This window comes from Manis pentadactyla, chromosome 14 (assembly GCF_030020395.1).
Source record: "Manis pentadactyla isolate mManPen7 chromosome 14, mManPen7.hap1, whole genome shotgun sequence".
NCBI classification, from domain to species: domain Eukaryota; kingdom Metazoa; phylum Chordata; class Mammalia; order Pholidota; family Manidae; genus Manis; species Manis pentadactyla.
In genome coordinates, this window is record NC_080032.1 from 66,123,051 (window position 1) to 66,144,203 (window position 21,153).

The window sequence follows — 21,153 nt, forward strand, 5'->3', positions numbered from 1 at the left end:
CTACATTCATCACTGTGAGTATTTATTCTCATGACAGTATTTCAATCAAGTCCTCTAAAATCTCCCTTACCTTTTTTGTCTTTTAAAGTAAGTCTAGGTATAGTTCTAGTTATTGTATGCTTATAATTGTCTATACCTTGCTTTTTAATTTTATATTGTATCATAAACGTTTTCCTACCTACTACTATGTTTATCATGATAATCAAATTATAATTACAATATTAGTTGTGTTTACTTTTCACATAATAGAGATATAATTATTATAAACATACTGTAATTTTGTTCCAATTAGAGAGTTTTCACTTTTTCTAAAGTGAACTGTTCTGGATTTAGTTCTTCCACATCCTCAAATATGATGCTCCAGAGGCTCTCAATTTATTGTTTCACAGTCCAGAGTCCTAACTTAGGTTTATGTTATGTGGGGATGATTGTTGGTGACAGGTCATAAATACTTTATTCATTAGGATTCTGTGGATTCAGCCTAGGACCTCTACCTCAGACTCAACTTCTACCTTTGACAGAAAGAGACTCCTAGGAAAGTTGGGAATTTCTCATTCAGGTGTGTAATGGCGTATTTGTATGAAAAAGGCACAAATCTATATAAGGTGCCAACTTTATAGCTTGACCTCCAGAACTCCAGGTGTTCCCATAAAAAAGTTGTTTACTCTTTACATTAAAAAAAACTCTCTCCACTTTTTAACTCCCAAATCTAGAGTATATATGTGATTGAGTCTGCAGTTATGTATCTACACACATGCTCACTTGATAGAATGGCTCATACTTGCCTGTTGTGGAATTATGCTTATGGTAAGTGCATTCAGATACGTCTCATGGAAGTAGAAAATCAGTTGAATAATGGAATCTTGGTCGAAATTATTCAATTTCCTCTCATTTTCACAGAACTATAATACAACTGTTTTAAAGGAATGAGAATGTTTTGTATTTAACAGAATTCAGTGAGAATTGTATCACTTTTTTTCTCTTTTTTTATTGGAATATATTTGATATACAATATTGGTTTCAGATGTATAACATAGTGACTCAGTAATTATATACACTACTACCTCCTTGCCGTAGTAAATGTTGTTACCCCATTATCATACCAAGATGATAGCAATATTATTGCTTACATTCTCTTTGTTATACCTCCATTCCTATGTCTAACTTATTTTACAATTTGCAGTTTGTACCTCCTTATTCCCTTCACCTATTTCACCTATTTTCCCACCCCCTTCCCTATGGTACCCAACAGTCTGTTTTCATTGTGGGTCTATTTCTTTTCTGTTTGTTTTGTTTCTTAAATTCCACATCTACATGAAATAATACAGTATTTGTCTTTCTCTGCCTGGCTTATTTCACTTAAAATGATACCTTCTAGGTCCATCCATGTTGTTGCAAATGGCAAGATTGCTTTCTTCTTATGGCTGAGCAATATTCCATTGTGTGTATATGTACCACATCTTCTTTATCCATTCACCTATTTATGGGCACTTGGGTTGCTTCAATATCTTTGCTATTGTAAATAATGCTGCAATGAACATAGGTGTGCAGACATCTTTTTGAATTAGTGATTTTCTTTTCTTTGGGTAAATTTCCAGAAGTGAAATTTATCACTTTTCACATGCATAGGATATCCTCCTGTGTTGGGAAAATTTTTTTTTTGCTATCTAAAGTAAATTTTTTTTTTGCTGAAGTACAAATCTTTTATCCAATTTCCATTGAAGGCAAGCAATCGCATTTGGGATTTAAAAAACCTAAACAAACTTTTATTTTTGTTAAGTTTGCTCTTTCTAGTTTCTGTTCTTTTCTTCCACACTGTTTTGGGGCATCAGGTTCAGGTTAGGTATTCTGAAATATTCTGCCTGATTTAAACAGTGTACATTATGCAATTACACAGTGTGTGCTCTAGGTCTGTGTAGACAGTACACCGTATGTATATATTACATGCACACAAAGATCGCTAGAACAAGTAATGTACTCTCTCCACAGTCCTCAGCCACCTTGTACCCATTTCCTTCCCTTCACCTTTACTCATAGTTACATCCTGCTTTGTGCAAGGTACAGTAGCAGTGATGGAATTGGCCATTGTGAGGCATTTAATTTGAAGCCATGCATTCTGCATTTCTCTGAACCTTAATCTGTAAGGTGGTGAGACAGGGAAGACACTGGGACTGCCAGATTCCACTTCAGCTCCCATTTCATGTCCAAGCCCATAGAGATGTGAACCAGGTCCTCTTCTTTTCTAGGTTCCAAGCACTCCACCTGTGCCAGCTGTCCTAGCTGCCCAGACCTCTGGATGCGGTATGGTGACCATTGTTATTATTTCTCGCTGGAGGAAAAGGACTGGAATTCAAGTCTGGAATTCTGCTTAGCCAAAGACTCACATCTCCTTATGTTGAAAGACAACCAGGAAATGGTAAATGCAAATGTTTAGCAAATATAGGTTGTTTTGTTGGTGAAAGCTCTTCAAATGTATCTTGTATCCTCTTGTGACGAAGAAGTGGAAGATCTTGTCTTTTCCCCTCCTTTGCTTTCCTTCTGCCCTTCCTTCTCCTTTGTTCCCCCGCCTTCTTCCCTTTCCTTCCCGACTCCTCACCCTTTCCCTGACTGACCCAATACCTCTCAGCTGTAGAAACCTAGATGTCGGATAGGCGGGCATGTTGTGTGTGTGTGTTGGAGGGACAAGGATGATGAGAACTGCCAAGAGGACTTAAACGAAAAATGCAGGTCTAATTAAAAGAAAGCATTAGATACAGAAACATGTGGCCCAACAGCAAGGAAGCAGCAGTTTCTTGTGTAAGAGCTGGTAGAAGTTGGGAGGAGGGGAACTGAGGTATAATGGAGACCAAGAGACCATAGTAAGGGCTTAATTCCTTTCTTTTTAATGGTTTCCCTTCATTCATTGGACTTCACTAAGTTCCAGGGTAGGAAACAAACGGGGTTGTGGGGTGGTGGGGTGGGGTGTGTGTGAGGAGGAAGCAGTTCCAGAAAGCTGGGAAAGGAGGGAAACCATGTATGTGTGTGTATGTGTGCATGTATGGTCTTGAACTTGCAGAGCCAAGCTGGTGGGCTCCGCTCCCTACAGGCCTCCCAGGTCCTTCCTGTCCGCTCAGAAGTCTCCTGCAGGAGAGCTCTTTATTAATCTTAGAGCATCTCAAGGTAATAAAAGGAGTTGACATTTTGAGGTAACCTGGCACAGAGATCAATTGAATTCCAACTTGTCACTGTAAATAACACCTACAGGCATACCTCAGATATTGGCGTTTGGTTCCAGACAGATGCAATGAAGTGAATATCACAATAAAGCAAGTCAAGTGAATTTTTTGGTTTTTCTGTACATATAAGTCATGTCTACACTATACTGTAGTCTATTTTTTTTCTCTGTAAAGTGTAGTTTATTTGGCAGAAAAGGAAACAACATCTGAGAGAACCAGAATTATGGTGCAGCTGGGGGTTCCCACTGAAGGGTAGCAGAATACGCCACCCAAAACAGGAGTTCAGGACATGCCACCTCAAAATATGCTGCTTTGGGATATTGATGGTTCTGAGCTGTAGGCACTTGAGCATATATTATAGCTTATTAAGGGTGCAGTAACATTATGTCCAAAAAAAAAACCAATGCACAGACCTTAATAAAAATATACTTTATTGCTAAAAAGAATTCTAATCATCATCTGAGCTTCCAGGGAGTCATCTTTTTGCTGGTGGAGGGTGCTGCCTTGATACTGATGGCTGCTGATGGATCAGGCACGTGGTTGCTGAAGGTGGAGTGGCTTCAATTTCTTAAAAGCAGAGAATGAAGTTTGCTGCATTGATCGGCTCATCCTTTTGTGCATGGCAGGTGGTTTTGATAGCTTTTACCCATAGTAGAACTTCTTTCAAATTAGGGTCAATTCTTTCAAACCCTGATGATGTTTATCAACTGGGTTTTTTGTAATATTCGAAATCCCTTGTTATTTCAACAATTTTCATAGCATCTTCACCAGGAGTAGATTCAATCCCAAGAAACCACTTTATTTGTTCTCCCATAAGAAGCAACTCTGCATCTGTTAAAATTTTATCATGAGATGCAGCAATTCAGTCACATCTCCAGGCTCCATGTCTAATTCTTGTTCTCTTACTGTTTCTACCACATCTGCAGTTACTTCTTCTACTGGAGTCTTAAACCCCTCAAAGTTCATGAGAGCCGGACTTCTTCCAAACTCCTGTTAATGTTGATATTTTGATCTCTTCCCATGAATCATAAATATTCTTAATGACATCTAGAATGGTGAGTCCTTACCAGAAAACTTTCAATTTACTTTGCCCAGAACCATCAGAGGAATCACTATCTATGGCAGCTACAACCTTATGAAATGTATTTCTTCAATAGTAATACTTGAAATTACTCCTTGATCCATAGGCTGCAGAATGGATGTTGTGTCAGAAGGCATGAAAACATTAATCTCATTTTGCATTTCCATCAGAGCTCTTGGGTGAAGAGGTAATGAGCAGTAATATTTTGGAGGAATTTTTTGCTGAGCAGTAGGTCCCAACAGTGGCCTTATTAAAATATTCAATAAATTGTGCTGTTGTCTAGGCTTTGTTGTTCCATTTATAGAGCACAGGCAGAGTAGGTTTAGCATAATTCTTAAGAGTCTTTGGATTTTTGGAATGGTAAATGATCATTGGCTTCAAGTTACCAGCTGAATTAGCCCCTAAAAAGAAAGTCAGGCTTTCCTTTGAAGCTTTGAAGCCAGCCATTGACTTCTTCCTAGCTGTGAAAGTCCGAGATGGCATCTTCTTCCAATAGGAGGCTTTTAGTCTACATTCAAAAATGAAATTTAGTGTAGATACCTTCATGGAGCATCTTAGCTAGATCTTCTGGGTAGCTTGCTGCAGTTTCTCCATCAGCACTTGCTGCTTCCCCTGCATTTTTATGTTATGGAGATGGCTTCTTTCCTCAAACCTCATGAACCAACCTCTGCTAGCTTCAGAGTTTTCTTCTGCAGCTTCCTCACCAATCTCAGCCTTCATACAATTGAAGAGAGTTAGGGCTTTGCTCTGGATTAGGGTTTGGCTTAAGGAGATGTTGTAACTGGTTTGATCTTCTATCCAGACCACTAAAACTTTCTCCATAGAGCCATAAGGCTGTTTTGCTTTCTTATTATTCCTGTGTTCATTGGAGTAGCACTTTTAACTTCCTTCAATAATTTTTCCTTTGCATTCACAGCTTGGCTAACTCTTTGGTACAAGACGCCTAGCTTTCAGCCTACTCACTTTTCCACATGCTGTCCTCACTGAGCCTAATCATCTCTAGCTTCTGATTTAATGTGAAAGATGTGCAACTCTTCTTTTTACTAGTACACTTAGAAGCAATTCTAGGGATATTAATTGGCCTAATTTCAATATTGGTGTATTTCAGTGAGGAAGTAGGCCTGAGGAGTGAGAGAGAGAGATGGGGGGATGGCTGGTCGGTTAAGCAGTCAGAACACACACATTTATCAGCTAAGGTTGTCATCTTATGTGGGTCCAGTTATGGTGCCCCAAAACAATTATGATAGTAACATCAAAGATCACTGGACATAGATCACCATAACAAATATTATAATAATGAAAAAGTTTGAAATATTGCAAGAATGACCTAAATGTGACACAAAGACATGAAGTGAGCAAATGCTGTTGGAAAAGTGGCACTGATGGGCTTGCTCAAGGCAAGGTTTTCACAAACTTTCAATTTGTATCTACAAAGTGCAATAAAGCAAAACACAGTAAAACAAGGTATGCCTGTACAAAGAAAATAAGAAAGCCTAGTTATGTTTTGAGTCCTAATTTCATGCTGACTTTTGTGTTTTGATATTGCTTTCTGTATTCTTTTTTGGGTAGAACCAAGTCACAGAGAACAGTTTATTAAGAATTCAACTATATTAACATCCTTTGGGGAAATTCAGAGTGATAATTACTCTAAAGCAATTGGGGAGAATATATAGTTCTAAATTTATAACTTCCTATTTGAAGAAAAGATTAAATCATCTAGATTTTTGTTTTCTATCAAAGGAATACTCATTCCTTTGAAATTCTGCATAGAATCTAACTCCAAATCAGTCTACCTATGTGACTTACTTTTCCTTTTTGCCTCACCTAAAATAGGTCGCAGAATGCTTTGGAGTCTGCTAATTATACATAGGAAATCTTGGTTTTGTAGCAACAGGTAATAATCTTGCTTTCCGGACTTTTTGGCAACAACTCCTCTCCTTTCCTCTGCATCTGATGATGTGAGCTGACTGATATCAATAGCAGAAGTGTGCAAAGAGCTTGAAACACTGCTGGGCAAATACTGATAAACAGGGTAGTGAGTCATAATGCAAAACACGGCCACAGAGAATTGTGGTGTGGCAGCTGCTAAAAATTACACACTGTAATAATGAAAGATGAGGAGAAAAGTGGGTAAGGCATAGAATATTTGGGAGTTCGAGATATTTCTGTTTCTCTGAGGTGCCCTAGAGGAATGGAGGAATATTAGAGGGATTTTGTCTTTCCTTTCTTTCTTTACCTTTCCTGAATCCTGCCTCTACAGTTGAGTGAGCTAAACAGTTAGATTTGCTACATTTCCGATGTTTAAAAATAAGTTGAAACATTATACTTAAACATGTTAGCTAAATTTTCAAGTAATATGCTTAATGTGTTTTTTAATTCAACCTCCATATACATTTTCAAGTGAAATACCTCTAAATTTAGAGCAATAGATCTGATTGATTTTGGACTTTATGAGTGGTTTGTATTATCCTTTTTTCAAATTGATAATCACATCTATTGCATGAAATACTTCTGAAAAGTTGTCTGGAGATGGAAGACATATTAATGATGTTAGAGTTGACTCATTAGGGGCTAGGGGTGCTGATCTGAATGCAGTTGAAAATCCACACAAAACCTTTGACGTCCCATAAACTTAACTACTAATAGCCTACTGTTGAACGGATGCCTTATTGAGGATGCCTTATTGATAACACAAATAGGGGATTCATGCATATTTTGTGTTATTTGTGTTACATTCTTACAAAAAAGTAAGCTGGATGAAAGGAAATGTTTTTTGAAATTGTTGAAAGTCTCCAAAAAACTTACCAATACATTTATTAGAAAAAATCCCCATGAGTGGACCCATGCAGTTCAAACCCATGTTGTTCAAGGATCAATCTTTGAAATATAACAGACAGACTATTTAAAAGTACATTTATCCTGTGTTTCTAAGCCTTTTGGACACCCTTTATTTATGTTCTGCTTTTATCACATAGCATCATTGCATTCCTGTTTTTTCCAAACACTAAATTATTCTAGGTATATATTTTTTAAAAATCTGTATTATTCTATTATTGCTTAAGTATTTCCATATTCTAGACAAAATTTTATTTCCAATTTTTAAGTAGCTATAAACATATTTATAGGAATTATTTTTCTTGAGGTCATTTCTTTAAGATATAGTCCTTAAAATTAAGTTAGCCAATCCAAGGTATGATCATTTAGTAGATTTGATATATTATTAGTTTATCTCCATATGGCTTGAAATAACTTATACGTCCCACAAGCCATGTTAAATTTGGAAGCTTAAGGAGTTTGTCATATGTCTTAATATTTGCTTACAATTTAGGAATATTACCTGGAAAAGCATGTGTGTGTGTATATGTGTGTGTATTTGTGTGCATGATGATATATATATTTTGACTTAAAAAGAAACACAAGTAAAGAAAAATGTACTGATTTCATTTGCTTTGGTTTGTCTTCATTTTGCCCTTAGGTTTTACTTTTTTCTCTCTAGAATATAACCAAAACATCAGTGGCATTAACACCTAAGTGCTATAGTTCACACTCTCTCTGGAGGACAGGAGGGATGTGTTAACACTCTTGCTTATACTTTTTTGCTAAATTCAACAGACAGACACACATTACCCACGAGTACATAGAACGTAGATAATTGTACTTCTTCCAAGTGGGAAGATTTTCACATGAAAGTGATACAGTAAAAGTTTTCACTATCCAGCATCATCAGTGAGAAATAATAAACCGGCCTGATCATGTGACTTAGAGTTGTATGGCTCTTGAGAGTAGAAAGTACAGGACCGGAGTTTGTGGGTGGGCATTATCTGATACTGGCTCTTCGGATTCTGGTTGTGGTTTTTGAGCAAGTCTTTATTCATTTCTGTTCTTTATTAGCTGGCTTTCCTTACCTAATGAGGGGAAGAAAGAAATGGACTGTTTTTTCTTAAAATTCTAGTGGAGAAATGAGGAAAAACTCATTTTCCCCTAATTTAAATAATCCTTTTAAGCAAATTGGTTAAATGCATGAAAGGCCTCAGGCTATTCTGCAAATTAGCACATCATTTCATCTATCTTACCCTTCCTTTACTCTTCAGTCCACCTCCCTACCCACAACATACACAATTAAGTGCTCAACAGGAGTAAAGTAAAAAATGCAGAGGTGGTGTTTAAAACTCTTCAGCATAAGACTTGATTCTATATTCTCTAATTCTATGAATATTATTAAACATAATTTTATATATTTTTGTAGGTACTGGGAATACAGAAGTCAGCAAGAATTCTTGCTGTTATGGTGTTTATGTTTTAGTGAGAGGAAAAGCAGACAATCAAACAAGTAAAAAAAGTATGGTGACATGTGCTTTGGAGAAAATGCCACAGTATGTTATAATAATGAATGTAGGCACTACTTTAGATTGGCCAATTAAAGAAAGCCTTTTTAAGGATGTAACATTTGAACTGAGCCCTAGAACTGAATGAGAGCCATGAAAAATCTCAGGAAAGTGTATTCCCGGCAAAGGAAAATGCTATGTAAAGATCCTAAGTTAAAATGACCTTGGCATGTTAAAAGGACAGAAAGCAGGCTCATGTGATTGGAACCTAGTAAGGAATAAATGGTTGGCAGGGGCTAGATCATGTAAGATCTTGTAATACATGAGAAGGATTTTATATTTTATTCTTTGTCAAAAGGGAAACCATTGGAGAACATTCATCAGGGGTACAATGTGATCTTATTTACTACCAGAAGGGGAGAACTTTATATAATGCAAATGTTTATCACTGGGAGAGAAAACTTAGATGCTTATTCAGTAAGGAGCCTTGGTTAAGCCCTTTCACCAGTATGAACCTGTTTTCCCATCTATGAAGTTGAGGATCATTTTTGCCTGTCTTCCAGGATTGTCAAGAATTTTGTAACTGCAAAAAATCCTAGCAAATATCTAAGCTAAATTCTCATAAGGAAATTGAGGCTCAGCCAGTTTAGGCAATTTGTTCATCTTCAGATAACAGTAATGGAGGTAGTGGTAGACTCCAGTATATTGTGTTTCAATTTCCTAAATACCATATACATATCCAGTATTTCAAATGAAATTAAGAGTGAATGCAAAGGGGTCTTGTAAACCTTAAAAGTATCATACGAATGTAAGATGTAATGGTTTTCAGGATGTTTCAGGATGCTCTACCCTGAGAGAACAGAGTTACCATAGGACATACATTGTTTGGGAAGGAAGCGCTGATAAACAAGTTGTACAGATTTTTCAAATGCTTCATCTAGAACCATGTGTCTTTAATGGAAACTGAGACTGAAATTTGCTGAAGAGAAAATAGAGGTTATTCTGGAAATGGGAAATAGCACAAAAAACTTGTTTTATCTCTGTTACGGTGTTACTGCATTGGTGTCCCTCTGTTCTCTTCTTCTTATAAGACCACTAATCATAATCATCGTTAGTGAGGGCCCCACCTTCATGACCTCATCAAAACCTAATCACCTCCCCACCTCCAAATACCATCACACTGGGGTTAGAGCTTCAACATGTGAATTTGGTGGGGGGACACAAATATTCAGTTCATGATAATGGTGATGAGAGGGGTGTAAGGAATAATTGTTTGACTATTACAGTAACCTCTTGTTTTCTGCATCTTTCTTACCTTTTTTCATCATCTTCAATTTCTCCCTTAGAACCTGCTCAAAAATTTCCTCAATAAGAGCTTTTACTGGATTGGTCTGAGAAATAGTTCTGGCTGGAGGTGGGAAGATGGGTCAGCTCTAAACTTTTCAAGGTAAGGGGCATCAAAAGACTGAAAAAAAAAAATAAAAGGACAAAAATGATGTGGCTGAAAGGAAATAAGGAACAAGGAAGGAAATGAACAGTGTATAAGGTGGAAAAAAGGATGACATTTCAGAGAGACCATGAGCAGTATCTATTCTGCTGTTTTGGGAGCTGAGTGGGGTGTAAATAGAGAGAAAGAATTGCTCTTTTTTGTGTGTGTCCCTTTATGCCTTGCAGTTACTTCATTCTGCATGTCTCCTTAAGTGACTGTTTCTTCTGATAACTGACAGGGTCCTTTCCAACAGCTTGGTCCAGAAGTGTGGCGCCATGAATGAAGATGGTCTCCAAGCCTCTAGCTGTGAAGTGCTTTTGCGCTGGCTCTGTAAGAAGGTCAGACTTTGAGTGATGTCTCATCTGTCATATGGCTCCCTAAAAAGAGGAAGCTGGTTTCTGGGCATGCAGATAGCCATAAGTATATCTTTAGTGAATGCTGAACCTTCTATGATATGGCATTATATGTAAGATTAATGCAGTTTCCCTGGGACTGATGGTTTATTGCTGGACTCTCTTTGAGAATGTTTAGATACTGTTGTAACAATTTAAATACCAGATCTAGGCAAATTTGAGAAGTAGATAAGATTTACTTTAAGGATTTCTCATGCTATTGACTAATGCTACCTCCTTAATCTCATCCTTACTTGTGTCAAAAATACACCTTTTCTATGTTATATTCTGAGCTGGTCTGATGCAATATGTTTTGTGTGTATAAATGGGTTGACATGTTAATTGTGTTGATACTATATTTTTATCCTAACGGTGGTCCTTTGCAGATAAAGCTGTGTTTAAAGAATGATGCTAATGGTGAGAAAATATCCTGTAGAAAATGGTTGAGAGCTGGGTGGTGCTTTCTGGTTCTTAGCTCTTCACACTTAGTCAAAGACTGGCCTTGACCGAATTCTGTTGTTTTTGAGTATGTGTAGATGTGGTTGAATAAACCAATGTGTGGCTACATGTTTTCCATCTTGTGAATGTGTGACTTGCATATTTATTTCATAATAGCGGTCAATCAGATAAGGCATTTTTGTAGAGGAAAATTTACAGAAGGAGTTTATGTGGTTGCTCCCCAATACCTCAAAAGTAACAAAAAAATATATTATTTCTAAGTAGAGTTTGGACCTAGATAAGGAGGGAAAGTGCTGTTTAAAGACATAGGAAGGAGTAATTAGGGGGACTATTATTCTGAACAGTTGATGACAGCAGATTGTAATCTGTTTACTTGTCTTTCTTTTTTGTAGAGTTTAGGAAATGGACTGTATCTTATCCACCATTGTATCCCAAACATCTAAAATAGTGCTCTTATCAATGAATATTAAATAAATAAATGGATGAATTAGAATAAGAATTTAAAAATTCTTATTCTAGTTGTTTTTGTTAACCTGCACGTTAATTTGAAGGATTAAGGGCAAGAAACACAGTTTAACCCTAGCCCCACCCATGTGCACATCAATAGCTGACTCTAAGGGGCCTCTTTGATCTGGATACAAGGCTCACAGACGGTTGTAGTGGAAGCAGACTCCCAGCTCCTGTGATCTCTTACTTTCAGCTCTGGGGCCACGAGTCATCTCTCCGTAATGTATGGGCTGCTTAGTGGCTCCCCTTGGTTAATGATGTAATGATAGTGGTTCTACTTGGGCCACTCTTGGCTGCTACAGGAAACACAATCTCCTTTCTTTACTCAAAGAGGAACAAAGGAGGACAGCACACTCCTAAATTCTTCCCTGAGCAGGCAGCAAGTGTGAGCTCCTCTTGGGGACTAGGGTTTGGTAAGGATTTCACCACCAGTCATCAGAATTTGGTCTGGTTCTTCACCACTTTGTCTCCATTAAGGATGTTAAATTAGAAATAGTTTATTTACTAGTTTTTAAAAATTTATTTCTTAAGCTTATGTATTAGGGGCTTATTGACTCAATTCTGTTACCTTGCCTTGTGAAATGAAATTTGGTAAAACTAAAAATAAAATTTTCTGTCAGCACTTGCTTATCACAGCTGATCCCTTTGATAAACATTGTATACTCAACTTCTCCAGGGCATACAGTGTTTGGAGTAAGACATATATTAAAGATAATAAAAGAGCAGTAACAAAATAAGAATGAAGAAAATCCAGAGAGGGAAGAACCTCTGTAGAGGTCACAGCTACATGGTATCTAAGGGCTCAGTAGGAAAAGTGAAAATGATGAGTTTATAGAATCCTTGTAGTATAGTAAAAACTTGAACTTTTGTTTTTGTTATTTTATTGTACTTCAATAAATAATTTCTGGACTTCAGGTGCAGTGATTAATTAAGCTCCTTAGTTCATGGGGTTACCATCTTTGGCCATCTATGCCTCTTTCTGGTCTGTTTACCTTTTCCCTCCTTCATGTATCCCCACTTCTATTCACCTTTCCTGCAAAGGACCATATTTTGATGTTTGATATATTTCCTAGATTATTTATATTCTTAATTAGTTTTCTTCTTTGTTTCATATGTAATTAAATGATCTTTTTCTATTTATCTCACTTTTTCCACTAGGATTATGTTTGTAAGGTCTGTTCGTGTTGTGCTGTGTACAGATTCCAAACTTAAGAGCTTTCTGATTTCTCGTTTTCACTCATTGCATCAGTAAATTTTCTTATTTCTACCACCACAGCATATTCTAAATCTCACCACTTCTCTTTGACTCCACTTTTAACTCTAGTCTGAGCCTATCATTCCCTCAGATTAGTGTAACAGATTCTTTTGTTACTTCCCTTTTACCCCTTTAAAAACAATTTTATTGAGATACAGTTGACACAATAAACTGGATATATGTAAAGAATAAAATTCGATAAAATTTGCAGAAGTATATACCCATGAAAAAATCATACGATCAAGATAATAAATATACCAATTGTCCTGAAAAGGTTCTGCCTGCCTTTTTGTAATTCCTCCCCCTCTGTCTGCCCTGTCACCCAACACTCCTCCACCCTCCAGGCAATGCCTGATTTACTTTGTCACTATAGATTAGATTGCATTTTCTAGTTTTACAGTACATACTTTACAATTAAGTATGTACTGTATTTTTTTCCCTGGCTTTGTTTGCTCAGAATAACTGTTTTGAGATTCATCCATGTGTTTGTGTGTATGAAAAGTTTACTACTTTTTATTAATATTCCATTTATGTGGATGTGCCACAATTTGTTTATCTGTTTGCTTGTTAATTGACATTTTGGTTGTTTCCAGTTTTTGGCTACTAAGAATAAAGCTGTTATGAATATTTGGGTATAAATCTTACTATGGATATAGGCTTTCTTTTCTCTGTAGTGAATATTTGGGAGGTGGAATGTCTGAATGTTTAACTTTTTAAGAAACTGTCAAGCTCTTAAAATGGCATTTGTACCATTTTATATGGTGTATGAGAGTTCCATTTTCTTCACATTCTCAATGATACTCAATGTAGTCCATCTTTATGATTTCAGCAATTCTAATCTCACACAGTGGTATCTCACTGTGGTTTTAATTACCATTTCCTTAAATTTAATGATGAGGAGCATCTTTTCATGTTCTTTTTTGCTACCCATATCTTTTTCTTATTTGATACCCATATATTTTTCTTTTCTGAAGTATCTGTTCAGATATTTTGTCCCTTTATTTGTTTTCCTGTTTTTGAGTTTTCAGAGTTCTTTATATATTCTGGGTCCAGATTCTTATCAGATACAGATGTTGCAAATATTGTCTCCGAGTCTGTGGCTTCTCTTTTCATTCTCTTCATAATGTATTTCAAAGTACAGAAGTTTTTAATTTTCATGATGTCTAGTTTATCAATCTTTATACTTTGTATTTTTTGGTATGTTGTCTAAGAAATCTTTGCCTATTCTAAGGTCACAGATTGTCTATATGTTTTCTTCTAGAAACTTTAAAGTTTTAAGTTTTGAATTTAAGTCTGTGATCTATTTTGATTTAATTTATGTATGTGATGTAAGGTATGAGTGGAGGCCATTTTTTTATCTTCTTATAGCTAGCTGCCTAATAGTTCCAGCACCATTTATTGAAATAACTACCTTTTCATCATTGAATTCCCTTGATACCTTTGTTGAAAATCAATGATCATGTACATGCAGGGCATTTGTGCATTTTCTCTTCTGTTCCATTTATTTATATTTCTATCCTGTACTTCAACCTCACTGTAATTTTATAGTAAGTCTTGAAATAAGGTAGTGTAGTCCTCCAATTTTGTTTTTCTTTTTCAAAATTGCTTTAGTTGTTAGGTCCTGTTTTTTCCCTATAGATTTCCTATCTATTTTTCCTATAGATTTTAAATAAATATCCTTATTCCTGTTGTTCTGTACATGTATGAACATATTGGGGGCATTGCTGGGTTGGTGTGTACTTTCAAATGGGCCTACTATACTATCCAGAAATTAATGAGTTAAAGGTACTTATTTTGCTATACCCGCATCAAGCAAAGGTGAGGTGAACCACAGGCTCCTCATGATCATGAGAACTTTTTACTCTTGGCTCTAGTCTGGAAGGGAAATGGTGAGTTTTTACTTAGGAGAAGGTCTTTCATGTTCTTCACATTGGGGCAGTTATAATACAAAGCTTTTGCTTGCTAGTAATGATCTCTCATAGCAAAACTGATGATAATAAACTCCATTTCCATATTAGTACTGAGATGGAGAAGGAAATGAAGGGGAGGGGAGAAAACTCCTGGTCTGGCACACAGGAGAGAGCCTGAAAGGGATGTGATCAAAGTTCAGGAAGGAGTGATTTTTCAAGGTGTAGGGACCATTCAACAGTATAAAATGCTAAAGAGATGTAAAGTAACATAATGAAACTGACAATGTAGAAGTCATTGTTCAGCATCTTTCACTGGTATGGTGGTAAAAGATGTGAAATTTCAGTGAGCTGACAAATAGGAGGTAAGGAAGTGGAAACAGTAAGTTGTTACTGCAGGAAGGAAAGAGATAATATCTAAGTAAAAGGTTATCTGTCTGTCTGATATAATTTTACATACAGATAAGGGAGAGTATGTTAGAAACCTCATGTTTCTAACTTGAGGTGAAGAATTCAGCTGAAAGGGAGAGATTAAAAATACATGCAAGACCCAGATCCTTGAAGCAGTAGGTGAATATGAGACCCAGTGCACAAATGGAAGAAATGACCTTGGATGGAAAGAGTGCTCCTTTCCCAGGGAAGGGGAAAGGATGGGTGAGGATTCTTATACGTTTGTGTAAGTGATAGGGAAGAAAATGTAGACTTTTCTTGCCTGGTTAACTCCGTTTTCTCAGTAATATAAAATACACGGTCATATGCCCAGGATGAAAGAGGAAGTGACAGGTTTGGGTTCTATGGACGGCAGAATTTTGGAATTTCCACAAATGAGAAATATAGGCATATACCTAGAGACACAACATTGCTGGTCAGCACTGAGAGCTTAAGTGAGCCAGGCCATACATTTTTAGTGATAGCAATCGGTACCATTGCACTGTCATTGGCAGAAACCTGTGTCAGACTATTCATAATAGCAGAGAAGTCAAATGGTAGGAATGATGAAGGTTGGGGATTTTACAGTATAGTTTCAGGGGAGAAAAAAGTGTTAGGAAATAGAAGTTGCTGGAAGTTGACCAGAAACTCAAAAAGATATATTTGATACAATGAAGAGGAACACGTGGGAGAGGAAAAGATTTGCAAATAACAGTATAGAAGATGAAATAAATATTAAAGTGAACATTTTTGTACATATATCCTACTTCTTTATAATAGATTCCTAAAAGTGAGTCATGGGACAGTGTGTGCCAATTACAAATATTAATAGAGGATGGGAAAAAGATGGCAGCTTGAGAAGTGAGGCAGAAAACTCCCCAAACCACATACAATACAAAAATACAGAAAATACAATTAATACTGAGAGCGATCTGAAAACTGCCTAACATACTGTCTACATCTGAGGAAAAGAGAAGACCTCACAGAAAAGGGTAAAGTAGCAAAGCTGCGATCCAGTGGGACCCAAGCCCTCCCCCAACTTCAGCTCACAGGTGGGAGGAAAAGAAACAGAGCAGAGAGGGAGTAGAAGCCCAGGACTGCTGAACACCCAGCCCTGGAGATCTGTTCTGGGAGCACAAACCCACATTACATGGTGCTCTGGAGATAAGTGGGGTTGGAAAGCAAAGACAGGCAGAATACTTGGAGAGACTGAGATTCCAGCCACTTGTGGGAACAGGTACCCACAACTGGCCTCCCTGGAACAAAAGAAAGGTGGGCACTTGAAAGACTTCCCAACAGCAATAGGGGCACTAAAAGGTCAAAGATTACACAGAGCTTGTTTCTCAGGAGAAGGGGCAGGTGGACAAAATCGTCCTGGCACACTCAGCTCAGCAGGTTGGAAACTCTCAGGAGCTTCATATGCTCCATCCCCCTGGCTGGAAACACAGCCACGAGGCCCCTCACAGTGATACACAGCCTGCCACTCCTTCCTCTGCAGACACCAGTCCTGCTAATATGCTGCCCCTGCCATTGCTTCAGGCCAGCTGGAGAGTGGCCCCACCTATGGCAGCTACAGGGGCATAGCACAGAGGCTCCTCACTGCATGCTTGGTCCACTGGACCTGGCAGTGGAGGCAGGCATTATAGCTGGGAAGCAGGAAAGAGCTCTTTCTTCCTGGCAGGTGCTGGTGCTCCTTGCCTGAGACCCCAGCCAGAGCTACAGGTGCTTGGCAGCTCTAGAGAGTAGAACTTCTGGGCACTAGAGGGCACCACCTACACAGTGGTATTATTCCATAAGAAACACTTAAAAAAAAAAGAGAGACAGAGGGATTTTGTCCAAACAAAAATTCAAGAAAAACCTCCATAAAGAGGGCATAGTGAAACTGAAATCACCAATCTTCACAAATATTTCAAAATAAAAATCATAAACATGCTCATGGAGCTACAGAAAAATATTCAAGATCTCAGGGAGGAATTCAAGAAAGACTGAAACTTTGAAAAAAAAGTACAGTACCTGAAATGAAACCTAGAATGGAGGAATATAAAAGCAGATTAGATGATAGAGGAGATGGTAAATGAAATAGAAATTAGAGAACAGGAAAACAAAGAAGCTGAGGACCAGAGAGAAAAATGACGTCTAGGAATGAAAGAATAGTAAGAGAACTGTGCAACTAATCCAAACAACAGTATTTGCACTATAGAGGTATCAGAAGAAGAAGAGGGAGAAAAATGGAAAGTGTCTTTGAGGAAATAAATGCTGAAAATTCCCTAATCTGGGGAAGGAAATAGTCTCTCAGATCATGGAAGTGCAGAGATCTCCCAATACAAGGGACCCTAGAAGAGAGCACCAAGACATATAATAATAAAAATGGCAAAGATCAAGGACAAGGAGAGAGTACTGAAAGCAGCCAGAGAGAGAAAAAAGATCATGTATAAAGGAAACTCTATCAGGCTATCATTGGACTTCTCAGCAGAAACCTTACAGGCCAGAAGGGAGTGGCATGATATTTTTAATGCAATGAAACAAAAGGGCCTCAAACCATGAATACTCTACCCAGAAAGATTATCATTTAAATTTGAAGGAGGGATTAAACAATTTTCAGACAAGCAAAAGCTGAGAGAATTTACCTCCCACAAACAGTCTCTACAGTGTATTTTAAAGGGACTGCTGTAGATGGAAGTGCTCCTTGAGGCTAAATACTGTCACCAGAGAAAATAAAACCACAGTAAAGGAAGTAGACCAATTTATTACTAAGCAAATGCAAAAGTAAATTAGCTATGTACAGAGTCAGTCAAGGGGTACACATACAGAATATGACATCTAATATATAGAGGGGAGGAGGAGGAAGAAGATGAAGGGAGAAAAAAAGCCTTTAGAATGTGTTTGAAATAGCATAATAAGTGAGTTAAGTTAGACTGTTAGGTAGTAAAGAAGCTGCACTTGAACCTTTGGTAACCACAAATCTAAAGCCTGCAATGGCAATAAGTACATACATATAGATAATCACCCTAAATATAAATGGATTGAATGCACCAATCAAAAGACATAGAGGCACTGAATGGATAAAAAAACAAGACCCTTCTATATGCTGCCTACAAGAGACTCACTTCAAACCCAAAGACATATACAGACTGAAAGTAAAGGCATGGAAAGAGATATTTCAAGCAACTAATAGGGAGAAAAAAGCAGGAATTGAAGTACTTGTATCAGACAAAATAGATTTCAAAACAAAGAACACAGAGACAAAGAAGGATATTACATATTGATAAAGGGGTCAGTCCAACAAGAGGATATAGCCATTAAAAATATTTATGTACCCAACATAGGAGCACCTACATTTGTGAAACAAATACTAACAGAATTAAAGGGGGAAATAAAATGCAATGCATTCATTTTAGGAGACTTCAGCCTACCACCCACTCCATAAGACAGATCAACCAGACAGAAAATAAGTAAGGACACAGAGGCACTGAACAGTGCATTAGAACAGATGGACCTAATAGACATCTACAGTACACTCCACCCAAAAGCAGCAGGACACACATTCTTTTCTAGTGTACATGGAAAGTTTTCCAGAATAGATCATATACTAGGCCACAAAAAGAACCTCAGTAAATTCAGAAGGATTGAAATTGCACCAACCAGCAACTCAGACCAAAGGTATAAAACTAGAAATAAATTATGCAAAGAAAACAAAAAAGCCCACAAACACATGGAGGCTTAACAACATGCTCCTAAATAATGAGTGGGTCAATGACCAAATAAAAACAGAGATCAAGCAATATGTGGAAACAAATGAAAACAACAACCCAACACCCCCAAACCTGTGAGATGCAGTGAAGGCAGTTCTAAGAGGAAAGTATATAGCAATATAGGCTTACCTCAAGAAAGAAGAATTGTACTCATTTGTGGAGTGTAACACCAAAGCAAAACTGAAGGAACAAAATAGCAGCAGACTCAGACTCCAAGAAGGGACAGTGGTTACCAAAGGGAAGGGGTTGGGGAAGGTTGGTGGGGAGGGAGGGAGAAGAGGTTTAAGGGGCATTATAATTAGCACTCACTATATAGGTAGGTGATGAGGAAGGCAGTACAGCACAGAGAAGACAAGAATTGACTCTATAGCATCTTACTATGCTGATGGACAGTGATTGCAGTGGGGTGGAGGGAGACTTGATAATATGGGTGAATGTTGAAACCGCAGTGTTGCTCATGTGAAATATTCATAGGATTGTATATCAATGATACCTTAATTGGGAAAAAAAGGAATAAACTCTTTATGAGAAAAAAATATTAATAGATACCATTGGATTGCTTTACAAAAAGACTGAGGCAATTGTACTCCAACTAGCAATGTATCAGCATACTGGTCCTCCCTCTTTCCAGTGGCATGTGTTCTTTATGTTTAAATATTAGCTAATTACTATTATTATTATTATTAATTTGTGGAGGAATTGGAATGGCTTATCCCAGTTATAGTTTGTATTTTCCTTTTCGCCTTTTGTCAGTCATATGTGTTGTGTTTTCTTTCTGTTTATTATAATTATATTCTAGATATCATGGAGATACTCTTTTTTTCATACATTTTATGTTTTAATAAAGTCAAATCTCTGTTTTTCTCCTTTGTTATGGATTTTGGTTTTCCAGCTAGAATCCCCTACTCAGGATTATATACATTTTCCAAAAGTTTTTTCTAATAAGTTTATATTATTCCTATGTTGTTTTACACTTTAATCATTAATTTATTTTTGATCTTTTGAGTACAGGTTTAACTTAGAATAGAGAAGATGACTGAGTTGGGGGCCAAAATCCTGGATTTTGCATTAGGCATTGTGAGGGATGGAACAGCCTGAGAATGATAATGTCAGGAAGGAGAATATGGTGGCAAATGGTATGTGCCTCAAAGGAGCCATTTTTTTTTATTGTGGTAAAATATATAAACAAAATGTGCCATTTTAGCCATTTTTTAGGTGTATAAATCAGTAGCATTAATAACATTCACAAGATTACTCAACCATCCACCACTATTCAAGGAGCCATTTTTTTTTATGTAGTGAAGAAATAATGGTCTGGAAATCAGCCAAGGGAACAATACCTCAACAGCAGCAAAAGGACAGACTTCCTCATCTCACCACTCCTACTATGGGGAATTTAGCCTCACTTTGAGAGGATACCACTTTTTAAGAACATTTGGGTTGCAGTTAAGCCTAAGAAGTGTGGGAACTTTCTGATAAAGGCTAATAATATAGAGTCTCCTTTATTCAGTGTAACAGGATTGCGGATAATAGGATTACCAGCTGGGGTTTACTGGCAGGGACAGTGAGAGAACAGTCAAGTGAAGGAGGCCTGGATCAGGAGTGGGACATGGGCGTGGGCAGGAACTAAGGGTAGGCATCAGTGTTTCATGCTGAGAGGACTAGACCCTGATGTGCCTCAGACCAGATCGCCCTCCCGGCTTTTGGCCTGGCTGTTCCTTTTGTGCTTTGGATACTTACTGTGACTTCTTCTTTCTCCTCACCAGCAACCCCTTTCTAAAACTTTCAAAAGTTGCATTTTCTTTTTTTGTCCCATGAGAACAAGCCCTGTGCATCTTCAAAAAGCCCACATCTTTGGTCACCTGGCTACAGGGTCAGCAACCTCACTGCTCACATTCCAAGTTGTAACGGATGATAAGATGGCTCTAAGGTTTGGGCCTGTCTTAGCTAAACTGGCTCTTGTGGCCTGGGGCTGCCTCACCAAATTGGTCCCAAACTAACTGCACTATACATGGCATGTCTCCACAGATTGGCTGGAATGTGCTCTGTAGAGCCCTCTTAAGAACTAGCAAGTTTTTGTTTTGTTAATTCTTTCTATTTTTTGCTTAAGTAATTTTTTCTCTGTAAGACCCTGCATGACTTGTAACCAACTGTTTGCATCTAAATGCTGCTTGCTGTGCCAGGTATAGAATGCTCACTTTTCCTAAAAGTGTTCCTCATTTGGCTATATGTTATGTATTTTTCCTTAGAAAATGCCTTGTCCCCACTTGGGAGGTATGGGAACATCGTGGAAAGAATCCTGATGCTGAAGTCAGTAAGACAAACCTGTGTTCAAATCCTTT

The 21,153-nt window shown here is 37.5% G+C and overlaps 1 protein-coding gene across 4 annotated transcripts in view; it reads left to right on the forward strand.

The window, feature by feature from the left end:
* The window catches only part of KLRG1 (killer cell lectin like receptor G1), a 67,630-nt gene that overhangs the window by 5,955 nt on the left and 40,522 nt on the right, over positions 1-21,153 (forward strand). For 3 of the 4 annotated variants that reach the window (XM_057492265.1, XM_057492264.1, XM_036909905.2), the window contains exons 3-5: positions 2,247-2,416; positions 9,968-10,068; positions 10,349-10,448. In XM_057492265.1, the coding sequence (XP_057348248.1) occupies positions 2,247-2,416; positions 9,968-10,068; positions 10,349-10,448 (371 nt within the window). Of the gene's footprint in view, positions 1-2,246; positions 2,417-9,967; positions 10,069-10,348; positions 10,449-11,353; positions 11,627-21,153 lie in introns of those variants that run through there. The other variant, XM_036909904.2, reaches the window with a different exon arrangement.